The 20,889-nt window shown below is 44.9% G+C and overlaps 6 protein-coding genes across 11 annotated transcripts in view; 3 read left to right on the top strand and 3 right to left on the bottom strand.

The window, feature by feature from the left end:
* Nucleotides 1-148: 148 nt before the first annotated feature.
* Nucleotides 149-4,579, top strand: LOC128261769 (polycomb protein Scm). The gene is made up of 4 exons (XM_052995627.1): nucleotides 149-1,206; nucleotides 1,267-2,184; nucleotides 2,261-3,283; nucleotides 3,349-4,579. The coding sequence occupies exons 1-4, from the start codon at nucleotides 667-669 to the stop codon at nucleotides 3,484-3,486; spliced, it is 2,619 nt and encodes an 872-aa protein (XP_052851587.1). The 5' UTR covers nucleotides 149-666; the 3' UTR covers nucleotides 3,487-4,579.
* Nucleotides 4,580-4,826: 247 nt separating this feature from the next.
* On the bottom strand, nucleotides 4,827-6,299 carry LOC128262541 (spermidine synthase). The gene is made up of 2 exons (XM_052996864.1): nucleotides 6,089-6,299; nucleotides 4,827-5,620 (listed from the first exon to the last, which is right to left on the bottom strand). The coding sequence occupies exons 1-2, from the start codon at nucleotides 6,220-6,222 to the stop codon at nucleotides 4,891-4,893; spliced, it is 864 nt and encodes a 287-aa protein (XP_052852824.1). The 5' UTR covers nucleotides 6,223-6,299; the 3' UTR covers nucleotides 4,827-4,890.
* A 797-nt stretch (nucleotides 6,300-7,096) lies between these two features.
* Nucleotides 7,097-8,932, top strand: LOC128262532 (calreticulin). Its single transcript, XM_052996852.1, has 4 exons — nucleotides 7,097-7,290; nucleotides 7,375-7,479; nucleotides 7,689-8,161; nucleotides 8,254-8,932. Exons 1-4 carry the CDS (start codon nucleotides 7,203-7,205, stop codon nucleotides 8,803-8,805), a joined length of 1,218 nt encoding a protein of 405 aa, XP_052852812.1. The 5' UTR covers nucleotides 7,097-7,202; the 3' UTR covers nucleotides 8,806-8,932.
* Nucleotides 8,933-9,266: 334 nt separating this feature from the next.
* LOC128266537 (zinc finger protein 664) lies at nucleotides 9,267-10,817 on the bottom strand. Of its 2 annotated transcripts, XM_053003121.1 has the most exons (3): nucleotides 10,647-10,810; nucleotides 10,049-10,589; nucleotides 9,267-9,991 (listed from the first exon to the last, which is right to left on the bottom strand). In XM_053003121.1, exons 2-3 carry the CDS (start codon nucleotides 10,567-10,569, stop codon nucleotides 9,349-9,351), a joined length of 1,164 nt encoding a protein of 387 aa, XP_052859081.1. In that variant the 5' UTR covers nucleotides 10,570-10,589; nucleotides 10,647-10,810; the 3' UTR covers nucleotides 9,267-9,348. The 2 variants fall into 2 exon arrangements, with proteins under 2 accessions (XP_052859081.1, XP_052859082.1); XM_053003122.1 differs by having other exon boundaries at nucleotides 9,778-10,010; nucleotides 10,049-10,817.
* Nucleotides 10,818-11,529: 712 nt separating this feature from the next.
* LOC128255141 (gamma-interferon-inducible lysosomal thiol reductase) lies at nucleotides 11,530-13,479 on the top strand. 2 transcript variants are annotated; one of them, XM_052984715.1, is made up of 4 exons: nucleotides 11,530-11,702; nucleotides 12,704-12,994; nucleotides 13,072-13,209; nucleotides 13,298-13,479. In XM_052984715.1, the coding sequence occupies exons 1-4, from the start codon at nucleotides 11,568-11,570 to the stop codon at nucleotides 13,406-13,408; spliced, it is 675 nt and encodes a 224-aa protein (XP_052840675.1). In that variant the 5' UTR covers nucleotides 11,530-11,567; the 3' UTR covers nucleotides 13,409-13,479. The 2 variants fall into 2 exon arrangements, with proteins under 2 accessions (XP_052840675.1, XP_052840759.1); XM_052984799.1 differs by lacking the exon at nucleotides 11,530-11,702 and adding an exon at nucleotides 12,097-12,365.
* Nucleotides 13,480-13,723: 244 nt separating this feature from the next.
* LOC128254922 (uncharacterized) overlaps nucleotides 13,724-20,889 on the bottom strand; it is a 34,926-nt gene continuing 27,760 nt past the window's right edge. Inside the window, exons 1-4 of one of the 4 annotated variants that reach the window (XM_052984414.1) lie at nucleotides 18,426-18,524; nucleotides 16,339-17,275; nucleotides 15,974-16,278; nucleotides 13,724-15,563 (exon numbers count right to left, since the gene is read on the bottom strand). In XM_052984414.1, the coding sequence (XP_052840374.1) occupies nucleotides 14,082-15,563; nucleotides 15,974-16,278; nucleotides 16,339-17,212 (2,661 nt within the window). In that variant the 5' untranslated portion in view covers nucleotides 17,213-17,275; nucleotides 18,426-18,524 and the 3' untranslated portion in view covers nucleotides 13,724-14,081. Of the gene's footprint in view, nucleotides 15,564-15,973; nucleotides 16,279-16,338; nucleotides 17,276-18,304; nucleotides 18,403-18,425; nucleotides 18,525-20,889 lie in introns of those variants that run through there. The other 3 variants (XM_052984497.1, XM_052984337.1, XM_052984589.1) reach the window with 3 other exon arrangements.

The following is a 20,889-nucleotide window of genomic DNA, read 5'->3' as shown; positions in this document are numbered from 1 at the left end:
TCACTTAATTTACTTGAAAAGTATGTAAATAATGTGATCATTGTTATTTAAAAAAAAAGACCGTTGCGTCGATATCATTATTCGATAACATCGTTCATTCAATATTTTTAACTTATCGTGACAAGTCACAGTTGAACGACTATCGATAGCCCATTGAATGCTTTGGGTCATCACTAGAAAAACAAATATGGCGGAACCGTGCGTAAAAGTAAAAAAAGTGTAAAATTTTGCTGTTTAACCGACTCTCAGGAAATAATTTCGCATTGAAACCGCGGAAGAAAGCTGCGCAGTTCGTTAAATAGAAATCCTAACCTCGCGCAAACGGGAAATTTGTGCGCCGCGCGCTAAAGTTTTTTGTGAACTGCAATGCAATTTGGCCACCAATTTGTTATTACGTGACCTTAAAAACGCCGCAAAATTTGCCAGGCCAAATCGAAACACATCCCTTGCGTGCGGACAGTGTGAAAAGGACTCGCAATTGGCAGCAAGGGACTCCACTCCAGGCAGCCGCAATGCGACTTGTCAGCCGATCTGCAGTAAATGAGTTCGAGTGCGCTGAAATCGAGTTAAACCGCTGCAGAGCCATCGCCTGAGATGCCAAGGGGCTTGCCGGCGGGAAACAGCAAGTGCATCAACTAGGACACCCCCAAAGGAGCCAATAGAGCCATGTCGGGGGGACGCGACAGCAGCACCAGCAGCGGGAGCAACTCCGCCGCCGCGGGCGCTAGCGTCAATGCCTCCGCCTCCGCCTCCGCCTCCTCTTCATCCACACCGGCATCCTCCGCCAGCGCCGCCTCGCCCCCCTCCCTGCATCGACCACGGGGAAGGCCTGCCAAGCGGGCCACTTGCACCTGGTGCGGCGAGGGCAAGCTGCCGCTGCAGTACGTCCTGCCCACGCAGACGGGCAAGAAGGAGTTCTGCTCGGAGACCTGCATTGCCGAGTTTCGCAAAGCGTACAGCAAGGGGGCGTGCACGCAGTGCGACAACGTTATCCGCGACGGGGCGCCCAACAAGGAGTTCTGCTCGATCATGTGCATGAACAAGCACCAGAAGAAGAACTGCTCCACCAGGCACAGCGGCGGATCGGGATCGGCCAAGGGGCTGGCGGAGAACGAGCGCAAGTTACTGGCCAGTGGAGCGCCCGCGCCGACGGGGCCATTCCAATATGAGAGCTTTCATGTATTCGACTGGGATGCCTATTTGGAGGTGAGTCCTGGAGGGATTTATTTACTAACTCCCTACTAATCCCTTCTGTTTTTTTTTTAGGAAACGGGTAGCGAAGCTGCTCCTGCAGAATGTTTCAAACAGGCTCAAAATCCTCCCAACAATGACTTCAAGATCGGTATGAAACTGGAGGCCCTCGATCCGCGCAACGTCACTTCCACCTGCATTGCCACCGTGGTTGGAGTGCTGGGCTCCAGGCTGCGGCTACGTTTGGACGGAAGTGACTCACAGAATGACTTCTGGCGGCTGGTGGACTCCACCGAAATCCATGCCATTGGGCACTGCGAGAAGAACGGCGGCATGCTGCAGCCGCCGTTGGGATTCCGCATGAACGCCTCCAGCTGGCCCGGCTATCTGTGCAAGATCCTGAACAATGCCATGGTGGCGCCGGAGGAGATCTTCCAGCCAGAGCCGGCTTCGCCGGAGGAAAACTTATTCAAGGTGGGCCAGAAATTGGAGGCGGTTGACAAGAAGAACCCGCAGCTGATTTGCTGTGCAACCGTGGACGCCATTAAGGATGATCAGATCCACGTGACCTTCGACGGCTGGCGGGGTGCATTTGACTACTGGTGCAATTACCGATCGCGTGACATATTTCCTGCCGGCTGGTGCGCCAGGAGCTGTCACCCCATGCAGCCGCCGGGCCATAAATCACGCATGGACTCCAGCTCCGGGAAGCAGCGATGCCCGCGTCCCCGCTACACAGTGGTAGCCGAATCGGAGGCTATGGTTCCCGCTTCTCCAGCCACCGCCCACTTTCATCCGAACTGCAAGGGCGGTCCGTTCATCAACAACTCGAAGCTGCCGTGCATGGTGACAGGGCCAACCTACCAAACGCTGGCGAAGCTGTGCCTGCAGGAGGTTTTGGCAGCCAGCACGGATACGCAGCAGCTCTCCAAGCTACTGTTTGCCCTGGAAGGAGACGTTCACATCGTAACGGCAGCGGGAAAAAATTTTACAGTGAGTTCAAGTTATTTACAAATTGTACATTCATTTTTTTTTGTAACAAATTAATGATACTATCCATTTTTTAAAGGTTAAAATACCCTCGCCATTGCGCATGAAGGATGACGAGAGCCTGGCCCAATTCATAGAGACATTGTGCACTACATGCCGGGCATGTGCGAATCTCATCTCCCTGGTCCACGAGACGGAGGAGTGCAAGAAGTGCACCAACAGTCGGAAGCGCCAGCTGACCCAGTCAGCCACCCCGCCCTCCTCGCCTGTGCTCGCCGACAAGCGGAATCGTCAGTCCAACTCTGCAACGACTCCACCCTCTGAGAAGATCATCAAGCAGGAGGTGGGTGCTAAGTCGCCGGTGGAGACCAAACCAAAAACACCAACGAATAATGGCAAGGAACCACCTGCGAACCACCAGAACAACCACAGTCTCAACAACAACAACAGTGCCAGTAAGCCGTGCACCAAGGTGGTCATCAAGACGGAGCCCAACGGTGTGGCAGCCCAGACGTCCTCCACAACGCAGGCTCTGCGTAAAGTACGCTTCCAGCACCACTCAAACAGCAATAGCATTGTGGCCAATGGAAGCCCGGACGCGAACCAGACCACTCCCGTTTCCACTAGCCATTGCAGCGGCTCATCCACATCCTCCAGCACAAGCTTGGCCGGGGGATCGGCCAACGCCAGCTCGATTGGCAAATACCTGGCGCCACTGGTGGCCGAAGTGCATCCGGAGCAGGTCAACGTGAAGCCCTCGAACACATACTACAAGAGTCCGACGACGCTCTCGTCCAGCGCCTCGTTGCCCACATCCGTGTCCACGCCTTTTACGGGCTGCCAGTCAGCCTCGTCCACTGCACTGGCTGCAGGCGGAGTTACGGCGGCCAAGGCGGCCACCGCGCCGGCCGGGGCAGCGGCAACTGCGGCAGCTTCCACGAGCTATACAGCGATTACCTCACCCCTGAGCACACCCACGTCTGCTTCGGCCAACTCGCATCTGCGTTCGCAGCCCATCGACTGGACCATCGAAGAGGTGATCCAGTACATCGAGAGCAACGACAATTCCCTTGCCGTGCATGGCGATCTCTTTCGCAAGCATGTAAGTAACAAACATGCTCCTTTATCGCTTTGAAACGATTGTCTAATTGATTGGCCTCTTTTTAGGAAATCGATGGTAAAGCTTTATTATTGCTAAATTCAGAAATGATGATGAAGTACATGGGCCTGAAGCTAGGACCAGCCTTAAAAATCTGCAATTTAGTCAATAAGGTGAATGGTCGTCGAAATAATCTGGCACTTTAAAAAAAGCCTCAAACATTAAGGCAGAGGACTCTGGTTGAGTTGGACTTACATAGACATTGTTAACAAATTAGTACCTCCCATTAACGTAAAGCAAAGCGAACACGAACTATATTCGTAGATATGTTATGTGTTGGCTATTCATGAAGAAAAATCCCTAACCTTATTTTATTATATCGATAATATACAACAACCGCGCAAAAACGAATCTAATCGCGAAAACATAAAGTTCCCTATTCGAAACGGTCGCATAACAAATTATAGACAAGCCATGCTCCGGTTTTCAAAACCGTAATTATAGTTTTCTTTAGTTGCTCGTGTTTCTTTTTTTAGAAAACGCCTTAACAATCGTCATTAGGTACCTAAAATTTTTAAAATTTCTCTACTATACAAAACATTTAATCTAATACAGTTCTTGTAAGTGAAGACAAGATACTTTTCTCGAATTAAGCATATTTTGTAAAATTAAGAGTTTATTCAAAATTACCCAGTCAAAAGAGTTTACGCACAAGATTAATATTAGGTTATGATCGCGATTCCTAAAAAAGTGAAGTATTTTATTATTTTGCACCAAAATTATTAGTTTTTTTGAAAACTGGAGCTCGGCTGCCAAAAAAGCAATGCACATGCATGATATTTATTACACATAAACACGCACATTAGACACCAAAATCTATCCAACACAAAAATGATATTTAACGTTAGAATAGGCGAGAAAACAAACAAATATAAAGTGAATGTACATATTTTACATATAATTTTGTAATTATGTATCAATTGCGTTTCCTAACTATAACAATATTTAATTAGTCATTAAAAAGAATGATGATATAATTTTCTATTAAGTTATTAAAATTGAATATCAATTTTTAGTTAAATCAACAGCAGATTAAGGTAATTTTTGAAAATAAGAACCGCTTCCTTTAAAAGTTTTGCAATATATGCGATATAAAGAGTAACATTCGGTCGTGTAAAGTTTTGCAATAAGTCTCATTATGTTTACCCAACAACTTACAAATACAAAACCTAAATAGAGCCAACTGTATATATCATTACGTAATAAACATATTACAATTTGTTCTATTTTCAACCGTAATATATCTCAAAAAATTACTGTGGATGGTAAGATAACCGATTTCAACAGGAAAATGTACAAAATCGAACAAAATATTTTGGAAGTTTTGAAGGGGGTAAAAGTGTTGTTCATTTTTCCAAGATAAGATTTAAATGCTGGATGTTTTCAGTCGCAGTTATGCACTATGAGCATGAAACGAAGTGAAACCATTTAAGTAAGATTAACAGAGGGTAATTGCCAATTAGCCCATTAATACCGCAGAATCAAATTATGGGTTTATTGTCATATTTATTTTTAACAAACAGATACAAAAAAATCTTTCGGCAACTTGGTCATTCGTAAAAGTGTTTTTGCACCCAACGTGGAAGGGCGAAGGCCGCGGAGTGAACCTCAGAAGAATAGTACTTCAGGTCAATGGCATCGATTTCAGACTTTCCTAGTTTAGGCTTAACAAAGTCCTGGTCTTTGTTCAGAGAGCCCATAACGAAGCCAATATGACCGCAGGGATAGGATGGAACGGAGGTGACCGCATAGGCCACTTTGGCGAAGTGCTCCTTGCAGCCCGACATTGTCTTCTTTATGTAGTCCAAGTCCAGCCAAAAACTGCCGCCTTGGGAGCACACGATTCCGTCGTCTTTCAGGGCGTGCTTCATCAGCTCGTAGTAGCTTTCCTGGAACAGGCTCACTGCCGGACCAATTGGATCCGAGCTGTCCGTAATGATGACATCGAATTCGTTTTTGTGCTTCTTCATGTAGTCAAAGCCATCGCCGATGGTTAGCTTTAACTTTTTGTTCTCGAATCCGCACGCCATGGCTGGTAAATATTTTTTGGACAGCTCCACCACGCGGTCGTCGATTTCCACCTGATGAACTTCCTCAACCAACGGATGCTTCACCACTTCGCGCGCCACGCCACCATCGCCACCGCCCACGATCAGGACCTTCTTGGGATTGGGATGCGCGCAGAGGGGCAGGAAGGATATCATTTCCTGGTACGAGAACTCGTCCCTGGCCGTGCATTGGATAATTCCATCCAAAATCAAGCACCTTCCATAGGTTTCGCTGAAAGAGGAATGACCAAATTATTGATTTTTTCCGCGGTACGCAAAGTTTGTCTAGTGGAATTTCAACCTGATATATGAGCTAGCCTGCTATCAGTTTTTTTTTATTCGTTTTTGGCCTTAGATGACTCCATCGATAAGGCTGTTGGTGCAGATCAAGAATAAACACTCGACGCGAAAGGGTCTAAAATGCTGTCAAGGCAAATTTCTATCGCCATGGAAAATTTTGGCTTCTGCTATCTTAATACAAAGGGAAGTTCAATTTGGTACACAAATTTTATTATTTATTCAAACTCTATCGTTTCTAAAACATTTAGAAAAACAATGAACTGGAACCCAAACTGCGCTTAAGTTAATTCCCTGATCCAAGCATTTTTATAAAGAGTTTAGTTTCAACTGAGGAAGTTTCAATGTAAACAAATGCCTTTTTGTTTACAACTACCTGTTTATTTATTTGTTTCCAACTTACGTTTCAACAATCTGGATGTCCTGGAATTTGGACTTTTCCTTGTGGATCAGTTCCTTGATCTTCAGGGAAAAGGACTGTCCTGGCCACAGCTCGGCCTGCAATTCGCTGAACCATCCGTTAGTTAGGGAATCCATTTGTTTAATGCGGCTTCAACTCGGCATTTGATAAGGTTGTGTTAACACGTGCGCTTCACACGAACGTACCGTATCGTGTATAAAGCTAGGTCTTAAAAAATACCTAAGAAATGTTATTAGTATAAATACCAAACAGTCATAAACTTATATGTTTTTTTAACTTAACGGCGTTAATTGATATAGGTCGTTAAATCAGAGTTTGACGCCAATTTTTAGTTTGATTTAATTTTATGTATTTCATGTAAAAATTCAAAAAAATTATATATAAACAAACAAGTTATTTTTTCTTTTAATTTCTAAGATATGCAATTAAAATTATTAATCTTAAATTATTTTTACGACCCACCATTTCCTGGTAATAGTTTTGAAAAATAACATTTCGAAAAGTAAGGCAACCTAGGTTATTAATTAAATTAATAAATTAAAATCAACAAAGAGAATAATCATTTAAGTTAACACATTTAAAACATTAAACACCAGTAAAGAATTCAGGTTAAAATATATTCAAGAAAAGTTTGATATAAAAACCTGATGAGTTTAATAGAGTGGCACTATGAAGCTGTGGAAGTAAAAAAGCATTTTTTTAAATAAAAAATTACCTAAGTTTCTAATTTGTTTAAAAGCGTTAGTTATACTTTTTTAATTTAATTAATTTTTATATAAAAAACGGTCAGTTTAGTGTTTCTAATTCCAGCTCAGACTATCGATAACGGCAGGGCTGGCTACGATTGCACATCGAAAGCATCCCTGATCAGGGCAAAAGAATACGTAGGCGCTTCCGATTGGTTCGATTTGGACCAATGAAAAGGTTCCAGCAAAACAAACCGTCAGATTTGCCGTCCCTGTCCGACACGCACAGTTCAGATGCAATAAATAAATACTACTTTTCGTTGCCGGCATTTAGCATTTAACTTTAACCGAGTTCGGACAACCAGGGAAGTTGGTAGAGTCAGTCCAGAAAGAAGTGCGGGATCGTTCACATGATGTGGTGCAAAACTGTGATTGTGTTGCTGGCGACAGTCGGCTTTATCAGTGCCGAGGTACACCTAAAGGAGAATTTCGACAGCGGTAAGTAATCGTGGCCACTCGAGGCTGGTGAGCGGCATGTGGTTTTCAGTTTTCATTGAGAGAAAAAACCGCTCGTTCCCGCAGAAAACTGGGAGGACACGTGGATCTACAGCAAACATCCTGGCAAGGAGTTCGGAAAGTTCGTCCTTACCCCCGGAACCTTCTACAACGATGCTGAGGCCGACAAAGGTACGTGTTATGTGTCACTCCCTTCTACGCACACAATCTTGTTTTCCATTCCGTTCCTCCATTTTATTTTTACGTCGGCGTGTTATCTACGTGATTGTGTAGAGAAAAGCCACTACGTGTACGTTTTCGAGTAGCTATAGTAACCGTATACATACATATTTTTTTCTCCCCTCCCCTCCCCTCCCCCGCCCCTTCCATTGTGCATACAGGTATCCAGACCTCTCAGGACGCCCGATTCTACGCAGCTAGCCGCAAGTTCGATGGCTTCTCCAACGAGGACAAGCCCCTCGTGGTGCAGTTCTCCGTGAAGCACGAGCAGAACATCGACTGCGGTGGCGGCTATGTGAAGCTGTTCGACTGCTCCCTGGACCAGACCGACATGCACGGCGAGTCGCCCTACGAGATCATGTTCGGCCCCGACATCTGCGGACCCGGTACCAAGAAGGTCCACGTTATCTTCAGCTACAAGGGCAAGAACCACTTGATCAGCAAAGACATCCGCTGCAAAGATGACGTGTACACTCACTTCTACACGCTGATTGTCCGCCCCGACAATACCTATGAAGTGCTGATCGACAACGAGAAGGTTGAGTCCGGCAACCTGGAGGACGACTGGGATTTCCTGGCCCCCAAGAAGATCAAGGACCCCTCTGCCACCAAGCCCGAGGACTGGGATGATAAGGTAGGTTTGGGGTTCCTCCCCCCAAGCAGCGATTCCCGCACTCAATAGCCGGCTTGCCTCAATGTTATTCAACAACATATCCCATCACACAGCCCACCATTGCCGACCCCGATGACAAGAAGCCCGAGGACTGGGACAAGCCCGAGCACATCCCCGACCCCGATGCCACCAAGCCCGAGGATTGGGACGATGAGATGGACGGCGAGTGGGAGCCACCAATGATCGATAACCCCGAGTTCAAGGGCGAGTGGCAGCCGAAGCAGCTGGACAACCCCAACTACAAGGGCGCATGGGAGCATCCGGAGATCGCCAATCCCGAGTATGTGGCCGACGACAAGCTGTATCTGCGCAAGGAGATCTGCACCCTGGGCTTCGACCTCTGGCAGGTCAAGTCGGGCACCATCTTCGACAACGTCCTGATTACGGACGACGTGGAGCTGGCCGCCAAGATTGCTGCCGAGGTTAAGACCACCCAGGCCGGCGAGAAGAAGATGAAGGAGGCCCAGGATGAGGTGCAGCGCAAGAAGGACGAGGAGGAGGCGAAAAAGGCGTCCGACAAGGACGACGAGGATGAGGATGATGACGACGAGGAGAAGGATGAATCTAAGCAAGACAAAGATCAAAGCGAACACGACGAATTGTAAGGACGTTTAGGGAAAATTGCGTCGAAAAATATTCGGTATTTTTTGTGTGTTGGTAACTGCTTTGATGTTGTAAGCAAACGGAAACCACAATTACAATTTGTAAGACTTATAATTTATAAACATAAAACTGTTTGTTTTATTTAAATGTGTTGTGGGCCGCTTTAGGGGTTGAATAAACTTCGTTGTTGATGAAAGCTGCGCGGAGCTGCCATATGATCAAAACAGCGATTTGGCAACGCTCATATCATTAAACGAGTTCTGTTTACATTTAACATTTTGAAAGGGGTTTTGAATAACAGTTGAGAGTGCGAATTTTATAAAAAAAAAAAAAAAATACCACTGGCTACCCTTTCTAAATTTCAAAACAATGACTGCTGAAAGATTATTTAAGCAATTGACCTATTTAAAGCGTATTTCAAACTAATTAAAAGCCTCAAATTGAGTTAACAAACAACATGAAAGTTGCTTTAAAATTTAATGAGAAGAAAAAAAACCCAAACTTAACTTATGTATTCGATTAAACAATAGCATATATCAGACGTATCACTTTAACTGCAGTTCTTGGTCGCTATCGCGATGCTTTCCCAGAAAGTGGCGCTTCAGATGGTGTTTCTCCCGGAAGTCCTGCAGGCAGATGGAACACTTGTACGGGCGCTCGTCGGTGTGGCGCCGCCGGTGCTTGGCCAGGTTGTTATGGTCCGAAAAGTTCTTGGGGCAATGTGGACATTTGTAGGGCTTCTCGCCCGTGTGCGTGCGGATGTGGACCTGAAGGACCTGTTTGGAACGGAAGCTGGACGCGCAGAACGGACAGGTGTGAGGCCGCTGGCCCATGTGTGCGTGGATGTGTACCTGGAGGGCCGACTTATTGGTGAATCCCACGTGGCAGTGTGAGCACTTGTGTGGCCCGTTGCCCTGGCTGTACTCCTCGGCCGGGTGGATCGACAGGTGCGCCTTGAGGATATGGTTGTGGGTAAAGGTCTGCGGGCAGTGCGGGCATTGGAACGACCTTTCATTCACCTCCTGGCATTTGTGGCTATCCCGGCTCCGGGTAGTTGAAAAGACCTTCAAACAGATGGGACACTCGATGGTGGAATCGCTGGTGCGATAACACTGGTGCTTATCCAGATCGGTCTTGAACAGAAAACGCTCTTCGCAAGTTTGGCATACATGGGAATTGCTGTGGACTCTGCAGAAAAAATAATCCTCTAAGATAAAAATTGCATCTCTGCTTGATTGTACTTACTTCATATGTTCCAGTAGAACTCTTTGGTGCCGAAACTCCTTTGTACAGAGTTCGCACTTGAAGGACTGCTTCTTTGTAACTTTTGGCTTTCGGCCGGTTTTTGGCTTTGGCTTGGTAACAATTTTGTGCAACTCTTCTTGGGAAGTTGCCTCCTGGGGGCTTTCGTCGATGAACTCCTCCTTCAGGTCTAAATCGCTGTGAAACAGTTCCTCAATGTCGAGATAATTCCCCATAGGTTCCTCCTTGACGAGCTGCCGATCGCAAATCGCCAAATAGAACTTCCTGTAGCTCTCCTCGCATCTGCGCTTGAATCCGTAGGCAGTTCGAGCGTCGTGGACACAGGCAATGCATATGTTCTGCGGCAGGGAATCCCCGGGATCCAACTGGACGTCGGCACATGTCTTGACCATGTCGGCGAGATTCGGTTCGACCTGTTCCTCTAGTTCTTGTCTTTCATGCTCGACGAAAATGGCCACCAACGTTTGGGAATGGACGCCACAAATTCGACACAGGTCCTCCATGGTTTTAGAACAATTAAATTCTCAAAATACAGTTCATAAATATATTGAAGATCTTAATTTTTTGTATTTTAAGTTACTTCCAGTCTGTTAGGTGGAAAATTTATTTGGTCTTCTCGTATCAAACAGCCACCGCCAATGTATGAAATTCGATTTCGAGAAAAACAAATTATTAGTTTAATGCAGTGCGTGTGTTTGTTGTGTTTTTGGTAATGTGTTTCGATGACGATAAATGATGAGGGTGTTATCGATGGTTGTGTAAAATGTTAAGCTTGCGTATTTTTTGAATTGTTATTGTATGATTGAGTTAAATATTGATTGTATTAGGCCCCTGGTTACAAACAAAAAGGTAAAAGTTGGCAACCAATCAGATTTCTTGAAAAAAAAACGAATAACAGTTTTTTTTTTTGTTTCGTCATTATCTGCTTATATAAAAACTTAATTTTGTATTTTGTGCAATTAAGCAAGAGATGTCTTCGAATGTACTGTAGTATATTTTTTTTTTAATTAAAAACAAAAATTTAAAGGTATCAGGTTCGTAATTTAAATCGATACTGTAGCCACAATCGGCTATCGGTTATTTAAAAATTTAAAGTTTAAAATAAGTTGTCTGTCCTATAAAACGAGAAGTTTACCCTTTTCAATTATTTATTTAACATAAGAATGATAATACCATAAAATACGTAAAGTTACAAAGATTCCTTTTCCTGCTGTCATATGTGCAAATCGAAGGGCTTTAAAATAAATAAACATCGACCAGTTTGGTAATAACAAAACAACATTTTTTATTAAGACCTCTTAAAATATGTTTTTTTCATTATTTTTTTATTTTTAAGACATATAAAAATTGACACGAAGTTAGCAAAAGAACCAAGGAGAGTATTGTCTGGCCTATAAAAAGCATTAAATTGCATTTTCAACGGTTCCGTGAAATTTCCTCTTCAATCTAATAACGTTTTAGACGGAAACTTCAGTTCCTAGTTGATATCTTTGATGCAAGCATGAACAGACTTTCTGTGAATATAGTTCTAACCGTTGTACTGTGCTTGTTAATATGGCAAACCATTACCTATTACTCTATTTTGGAACAAATATGTGCGAGTATTACTGATCAACTTAGGTATAATAAGAAGCCGGTAAGTTGCTTGTATTTGAAACTATGTAAATTAAGTAAAATCTTTCGGCACAATTGATAAAAGGGTTTATAGGTATTGATATAATTAAATAAGGAAATAACCGTTACCGTTGACCCTAAAGTCCGAAAACTATGAGCATTGTATTAACATTTAAATTTTAAAATACATGCTAAAGGAACATTGATCTTCATCCCTAATATTAGTTAGCCCAAGGTGTGAATTTGTATATGTTGATCCAAGAATTGACTGTCCGCTTACCCAAGCTTTTTAAAGCGAAATAAGCCAAGTCAGGAAACCGGCTTATCGCGAGAACGTCGACGAGAGTTGGTAAAACAGCTCTACCTCTACCCCTTTCCAGTTCGACGCTGGCCGAAATTAAGCCCCGAATGTGACAAAACGACGCTCAGTTGTTGAACTAAAATCGAATCCGACGGTCGCATAAACTTGGGCTTGGCATTCGCGAAGGCAAGCCAACGGACGTAGACACACAAACCTTCATTCTCAAACCTTGTCGAAGGCCAATCGATTTGCGTACAGAAAGCTCAAAGTACTGACTGAAAAATGTTCAAGCTAGCCACTGCCTTAAGCCTCCTGCTCCTGATCCTGAGTTTTGGCTGGGCTGAGCTCGAGGATAGCCCACGGGAAAAGCGCCAGTCGGATAAGGTTTGATTGCATTATAAACTTTAAAAAAAAATGTGTTGTATGCCAGACAAAATCGAGAATATACTTAGGCTTGAACCCCCAACTTTCATTATGTAAATTTCTTTTTTCAACTCGAATTTATGATATAGCCCAAAGTTAATTTTGAAGAGAAATGCCTATTGAATATTGAATGGACCTTAATGTTTCTTGAATTTCTATAGGATGATAGTTTTCCTTTTTTTAGTTTAGTAACAAATTTAATAATACATTTTTGTTCTTCTTGATATTTTTGTATATATATTTTTAAACGTGTACATATTATTTTATTGCTTCCAAACTAATTTTGAGTTCCTTTCCAGCTGCACGTTACGCTGCTGTACGAGTCCCTGTGCCCGGACAGCAGAAGCTTCATGCATCAGCTGGGTCCAGTGTACGAGGAGTTCCAGGACTACATCAACATTCTGCTGGTGCCCTTCGGCAAGTCCCAGTCGGAGCGCAATGGAGCCATCTTCCACTGCCAGCATGGACCGGCTGAGTGTAAGGGGAATCGCCTGCAGAGTTGCGTCATCAATTCCACTGCGAACCAAGCGGCCCAGGTGAAGTTCGTGGTGTGCCAAATGCTGGCTCCGGATTACTCCCGTGTTGACCAGGTACTTTCACCCGTGGTGGTTATTTGCTTGACTGATTGGCGAGTGTTGTGCGAATAATTCGTGTGTTTCATCCGCAGTGTGCCAATGAGGCGGGTCTGCTTACCGACGTTGTCCACTGTCTGTCCACCGAGACGGGCACCAAGCTGCAGCTGCAGGCGGAGCTGGTGACAAAACAGTACAGCCCGAGCTTCATTCCCACCATCGTCTACAATGGCGTAAGTTCGCGCGATCGATCGCAGCCGTAATCGAATGCATTTAACTGGTTTTCAAAACGTATTCGCTTTTCGTTTCCACATGCAACAGGTCTTCAATCAGCAGCTGCAGGACCATTCGCTGCGCGATTTCCGCGGCACGGTTTGCCATTTGTTGCGTCAACAAAACTTGCTGCCCAGCAGCAGCACAATCTGCCAGTAGATCTGCCAAGTGTTCAATGTAACTGCCTCAAGTGTGGAATGAAATTAAAATTCAGAAACTGGTTTCTTCAACTTAACAAGAATTTCTGTCTGCTGGGGGAATGGAACAAATATGTCAACATGTAAAGCAAAAAGGTCACAGAGAAAAAGATTTGCAAAATTGGTTGGTATTGTTATCCCAACAATAAGTCAATTATTATTCAGGCAAAGTTTTTAAAAATTCCTAGTAAATCAGAATATTGCAAATATAAATTCAAAATTATGAAAATTAATTTATAAGCCAATTTTCTTCAAACTCTATCTCTGTGCATCACACTTTCATTCAGATAATAATTTATATTGGTACGTAAGATACAGTTCATCAATTACAATCGTGTAAGTGTATATAGTACATGCAGTGCGTAGGGCTTCTATTTTATTTACAAGGGCGTACAATATAAATTCATTATTTTTGGATCAGGGGCGCAAAGTGATGATGGAATGGGGAATGGGGGAATATCGTTAGGTTTTCCTCTCGATGAACCAACAACAAATGACTTATCAACTATGTGCTAATGGCTAACCTACAACTAGGGTTTCAATTTCTTGCACTTTGTGTGTTTGCTGTGTTCGCTGACGGGTGTGCAGAAATAACAATTTGTATACGGGTTTCCGTTGTGATTAAAGCATTTCCCTCAGACGGCCGTACCCGGAGCCTGGCCAACGGATGAGCCCGCCAACGCACCGGTGGCCGCATTGAGGCTAAGCGAGCGACGTGGAGCCGGCTTTGGTGGAATCTGCGGCTTGACGGGCGCAATCTTGGCTAGAGTCACGCTGGCCTCGCTGATGAGCGGCTGTTGTACCGGCCGCTCCTTCTCCTGGAACTCCACATAGCCGCTCTCATCGCTGTCGGAGGCCTCGTCCGGATGGTCGCCCCCCTCCTGTTTGTCCAATTCATCGCTGCCGGAATTGCTGCGCTTCAGCGTGATGCTGCTGGAGCTGCTGTAATTGGTGGCATCGCCGCTGTTGTTCCGCAGCTGCTGCTCCAGTCTTTGGTAGATCATCATCTGTTCCAGCACCTGCGCCTGCTCCAGCTCCAAGTCCTGCAACTGCAGCTGCGACTGCTCCAACTGGCCGGGATCGCTGTTCCGCTTGCCATTGTACTCCTCGTGGTTCGCATTGGTGACTGTGCTGGCCGTCTCGCAGCCGCTGGATATGGATCCCTCGTCGCTGTCCGGACTGGCCAGGCCCTGCTGGACGGATCCACCGCCCGTTGCCGCCGATGTGCTGGCCGTCGTCGAGCTGGACGCATTGGAGGAGATTGACGACTGCGCCTGGTGGCGGTACTTAAGGCTTGACTGCTCATTCGCCCTCATCTTGCGCATCGAACTCCGGTGCAGCATGGTCAGCATGGCCGCATGCCGGAAGTAATGATCGTCCGCATCGTCCAGGAAGTCCTCCTCCCCGTCGCTGCACACGCCACTGCGACGCGGGGCGGACACATCGTGATCCTCGGCGTTGTAGTCCGCCTCAGGGTCCGCGCTGGGATCGCTGTTGATGGTGGGCAGCAGGCTCAGCGGCTCTCCCTCCTCCTCCTCCTCCTTCAGGTCGCTGAGGCTCACCATACTCTGGCTGCTGTTCTTGTGCAGCTGCATGTCGAAGTACGGCAGCAGCTCGTTGCTCAGAGTCGTGTCGAACTTCAGCAGCTTCTCAAAGTCATCCGAATCTGAGCCATCGTTGGAGGGGCTGCTTGCCGACACCATCTTCTGGTCCTCCTCCTGGGGCAGCTCCTTGGCCATATGCGAGCTGCAGCAGGGCGAGAAGGCCTGGATCTTGCCCGTTCTCCGGATCGAATGCCCGCGACGACAGCGACGCCTGCCCAAGGTCATGGCCGGGTACAGCGAATCCTTCTGACAGCAGGGCATCATCTCCGGCTCGTTGGTGTCCTCGATCTCGTCGCCCTCCTCCTCGCCAATGGCCTCCTCGATGGCCATCAGCTTGGGCGCCGACTTGGAGCGCTCCAGCGGCGGTCGATAGTTGTTGCCGCCCACACTCAGCATGATCTTGCGACGCGGCAAGCTCGGGTTGTCGTAGACGGCGTTGGCCAAACTCAGGCGAGCGTTTTGCTTCAGAATTTTCTCACGCTTAAATTCGCGCAAAGCGCTCTCCAGGTTTTCCTATAAAGAAGAAGGTACAGATTAGGGAAAAGTTTCATAAAAACATATAAATTACAAGAATGGAATTTGTTTCTCGACAAAATGGATTAAACAAATATCTTATGTAAAAAACTGAGTTTAAAAATCAAAGATGTAAGTTTAAAAAAAAAGAATAAACACTCTAAGAAACTTTAAAAATATAACTCAAGTTTACAAGATTTTAATTCGTCACGCCTTGTACATACACAATTGCAAGAAAAAATGACTTGATAAAAATAAAATGTTAGTCATGGTTTTTTCACTGATTGACTTGAAATACGCCACCACTTGTGTTTTATCTGGTCGCTTATAGCTAGATTTATGTGGGAGCCAAGGGACGTGAAAGGCAACATTCCATTCAAGCAGGATTCAAGTCAGGGGCAATAGCTCACCCTTAGGGTATCGCAAATGTCCTGGGCGATCTTCTCCTTGCTGCAGAGCACCGCATGGCATCGAAGCTCGTGCTTCAGCTTCCTGCCCTCGTGGCGGTAGATCCAGCAGAACACCCGGGGATAGTTCTTCGGCGCGCAGCAGTAGGTGATCCTGTGGGCCCAGTACTCCGTGAGGCCGTGCTGCCGGGTGGTGGCCTTCAATCCGGAGGCACACACCTTCAGTCGCATGATAACATCCGGTTTGGAGTGCTGGGTGTAATTTCGCCACAGGGTGTTCAGCTGCTTCTCCACACAACCCTCACCTGCTAAGGGTACAATATTAGTATGGATTCATAGGTAGTTGTTCGTTAATATGCGTGACTCACCCTTGGCCCAGCCGGTCAGTACATTGCCCAGGTAGGACACCTTGAACTCCGGGTCCGGCGTGCTGATATCCACGCTGTGGGTGCGCCTCCACAGCTTACCCAGACTCCGGGTGAGCGTGCGAATGGCCTTGGAGCTGAGCTGATCGTGCTGGTCGTGACCACCAGTGCGACCCACATGCTCCTGCCGGCTGCCGTAGAGCAAGTCCCGCGAGTCCGTGGTGAGGGTTATGACATTTGTGACCCTCACGGTGTCATCCTCGCCGGCCACATCGCCATCCTCCTTGGACACCCGCTTGAAGCGCTCCAGATAGGGACCCGCTCGACCCCGCCGTCCGCTGTACGTGTTGAACTTGCCACCCTCCGATCCGGCCAGACGCTTCTGCTCCTGCTTCTCGAACTTCTTGGCATTGTAGGTGTTGCCCAGCAGTCGGGCCAGGCTGTTACTCTTCACAAACTTGTGTTGCCGCGGTGGCGTTCCAATAGGCACCGGCGGAAGGGGGGCAGGAATGGCCGCGGGATTATCCTTGCTACTCGCTTCCTGGTTCTCCTGTGACTTGCTCTGACTCAGCTTCTTGCTGCTGCTGCCAAAATGAAAGAGGGTGCGACGCTCCTTGGCCTTTTTCAGGGTGTTGCCGTTTGGTTCGTTGTTTGGTGTTGCTGCTGTGCATGTTTCAGTTGCTGCTGGTATTGCTGTTGCGGCTGGTGTTGTTGCTGCTGCTGCTGCTTTGGTGTTGATCACCGCTTGACTCACGCTGCCCAGATCCTCATAGTCGTTGTTGTTGTTGTGCGTGGCCACTATAAAGTCAACCTCATCACAACCCTCGGAACTGTGCTCCACTTGGGATTTGGTGTTGCCGTTGTTGCTGGCTGCCATTTTGGGTAGTGTTGCTGATGTAACCAATCAATATCCCTTGGTTAAGAGCATGTTACAGAAGATCTGCAAGCGAAAAAGGGAATGATAATTAGCAATAATCAATTAATATGCACGAAAAAGGGAAAAATTGGTCTGTTAAAAACTTAATTGCTCAATAATTCCTTTTGGGAATCACATTGAGAAATATTAGTAATCATTTAAATTAGCGTTTAAAATACAACCAAAACAGCAGCAGAAACAAACTTTTTAAAACATTCGATGTTATGGAATATGATTCGGCAAAACAAAATTATTAAATAAAGCCCATCCAATTGGAAGTTGTTATAAAAATAATTTTAATGATTCAATGATTTCATATCGTCAACATTTTCCCTTTGTTTTCGTATTGTTCTTATAAAACCTTTATTTTTGTTTTTCAATTACGAAATTCTTAGTCTTTTTAATTGAATTAAAAGCTATTTATGGCTTTGAAAAATATTTTGAGCCTATGCTCATTTAGCGGTAAATGCCAAGCTTTTTATGCTTGCAAATTAACAAACTTTTATTATGCCATTTATGAATGACTGTTAGGAGGTTAAATTTGACATTTTAGCCACACTTTCACCCATCATCGGAAACAATTCGCACTCGCAAAGTAACCACCAATTCACACCCGATTCCGAGTGTATTTTTCCGCAACTGCGGCCAAAAAGCGTCAACTGACTAATAAATCACACATGATTAACACTCAGCACCAGCTGTAAAATGTTTTTCCTCCAAATCTCGTGTTTTTTTTTCGCACAGCTTACAATATGCAAATGTTTACGGTATTATAATTGCTATTTTTTTTTTGTTTTGCACTGTTTCTGTTTTTTTTTTTTGCCATGTTAGCTGGAAAATGCCACACGGCGCTTAGCTGGGCCCTCAGCCTTTGTGCATTTAACATTTTCACATTGTTTGGATAGCGAATTGTTTGCTAAAAAGTCAGTTAAAGATGCAACTATCAAGAGTCATTAAGTACGAGTATTAAATGCCTGAAAAGCACTTAGACGGCGCAATTATGGCAGCGACAAAGACAGTTGTTCGGGTACACTTCCATTTCCATTTGTTTACCTGGCTAAATTTAGTCGCAACGAAAAGCGCAATTAAAACACAATAAAGTTTAGCAAACACCTCCGTTTGCTTGCCACAACTCTGTAGAACTGAACTCTAATTTTTAAGCTTAATCACTCACGTAACTGGCCGATCGGCGATTAAAAGTCCAGGCAACCTTTAAGATCCATCACTTTCGAGTTGCTCTAATCGCGTCGGACTGTGTTAGCCAACTGCAGGCACGGTTCGGTTATCTAATCGCGTTGGCTATTTTGCGGCTCTGATTTTTATGGCCAACTATAAAGCTGCAGAGAGTCGTGCTCGTGATTTAGAATTATAAATATTAAGCTGTTCTGCGGAAAGGAATTTATGGTAATTTACGGCCAAGTGGTGGCCAGCAATTGCCAGGCGTAGCGAATTCATAGGAAGTCGATACCTTAAGCCCGATACCCGAGACACTGCAATATCCAGATATCTGTTATAAATATAAATACAGCGAAGCCAAAGCAAACCGATGGCCCAGCCTCTTGGCCTCGGACAAAAGGCAATTGGTCAGGTCTATGGCCATATCATTAGCCGCTTTTCTATGCAATGACCTTGGCTATCTGCAGGTGTCTTTGGGGAGTCGATAAAGTCGCTGGCTTTCACTTTTCCGTGTCTTCCACTCGGACGCCCCCTTTAGGTTTTTGTGTATTCGTATGCTAATGTAGCCAAATGTCAACCCAAGCGCCATTCATAGATGCGAACGAGTGTGAGAAAGCCCAGTAGTCTTTGCCACCCCCTACCATCCCAACTGATACCTTGGGGCAATGACATCCACATCCACATCCACATCGCCATCGCCATCGTCATCGCCACTCGTTTTCTCCGCCTTGTAAGAGCAGGCAAAGAAAGCGCGCTGAATTTGTAAGAAAAGGTAAACAGAAAGATATTTAAAATAAAAATAAAAAAAAAACTATGTAATTGTTTTGCTCAGGCACTGCCCGGCCCTGCCCCACCCATTATCATTTATGCTTCTCCTTCTACTTTTGAATGGTCTTTCCCCTTTGTCCATAATTGCAGGTCTCGTATTGTGCGTGAGCGCGCATTTTGAAAGCCCAACTCACATTAAATGAAATACGAAAATTAAATACAACAACAAAATCGTATAAGAAAAATACACTTTGTGTACGAAAAAAAGAGCGAACAGAAAAATAATGCAAAAAGCGTAATGAGGAAGTGTGGCCATGTGGACAGTTTGGTGTGCAAAATATTAATATCCAACTACGGATACCAGGAGCGTTTCAAGACCTTGGGGGGAAGTCATTTGGTGAGGGAGAAATTTAACAACTTCCTCTATAAGTGATGTGGTTAGTGGCGGAGAACTTTTTTTGCCTGCTCAATAAAAATTTAATGACATGAAAGTGTCACTGTAAATTGGTTGCCATCATTAATAAAAACTTTTACTTAATAGAAGACATTTGCAACTCTTCCCTTGGCAACAACATCTGTCGCTTTTTGATTGATCATCGTATCTTATAATTAGGTAAACGCTTTTAATTTATTTATTTGATATTTCTATTTCTGTTTTCAGACATTTTTTTGTCGAGTTCTTTTGTCCAGTCTGAATGCAGACAATGGCTGGGAGAGAAACTGCCCAGTCATTTATCAAAATTTATTTTAAGCATTTTGTATTCTTTTTTTGTCAGTTGTTAACAGCTAAATTTGCGTTCGTTTCCCAAACGAGAGCTGGGATCAGAGTTTCCCAGGCTGCTTAAAATGCGAAAGCCACAGAAACAACATCAAAGTTATTTGTTTAGAGACCAAACACTTGAAAGTTCTCAATAGGCCAAGCCGCGGAGTTGAACGGAAAATGCAATTTATTATTGTTAAAAGCTTACCGACGAGGGCCTGCAGAGGTATACAGTGAAGCTTCCGTAAAGCGAATGTTGTATAATTTATTTGTACTAATTTTACACTTATTTCAAGTTTTTAGTTATAATTTTGGATAAATTTGCAGCCTAAAGTTTATAATAATGTATTTTAATAGGAAAACACTATTCAGTTGACTTAAGTTTAATTGTATTTTCTTTCTAGCTGCATATTTACAAGTTTCACTTTACCAGAATACCTATACTCGGTGGCTCAGGTGCAACGATTGGTTGTTGTTTGCGGGTTGTCTAGCATAAACTGTGTCAACTGCAAGTTTGAAAAGTTGATTCTAATGTTTACTTAGTGTGGGCCCCGCTCGCACATAAATATCAATTTAGCCATGGTCCTCTGTGTGTGGTTTCCCCCCACCCCCTCTCCAATGTCAGGTTAAATAAATCGTAAATTCAGAATTCGCTGCTGAGATCTCGGGCTCACAGTCGTGGCTCAAGCACCCAAGAATGTCTCAAAATAAATACGAAAAAAGTGACTCGCAACTAAATTAAACAGTTTCGCAATTCGTATTCGTCGGATATTTTCAGTTTTTTTGGGCATGTGTGTCATGTGCGGTTGTCGCCAGCCGAAATGCTCGAGGAGATCGGGGGAATTCGGTGGAGTCATATAGGGAGTAAGATGAAGGAAGCCTTTCTGGCCTCTTTGTACGTGCGAACGCATTGGAATGCATTTTATTAAACGAT

The sequence above is a fragment of the Drosophila gunungcola genome, chromosome 3R (genome assembly GCF_025200985.1).
Source record: "Drosophila gunungcola strain Sukarami chromosome 3R, Dgunungcola_SK_2, whole genome shotgun sequence".
NCBI lineage: Eukaryota > Metazoa > Arthropoda > Insecta > Diptera > Drosophilidae > Drosophila > Drosophila gunungcola.
Note: the sequence above shows the minus strand (reverse complement) of the source record. Positions and strands in the feature narration are given on the sequence as shown.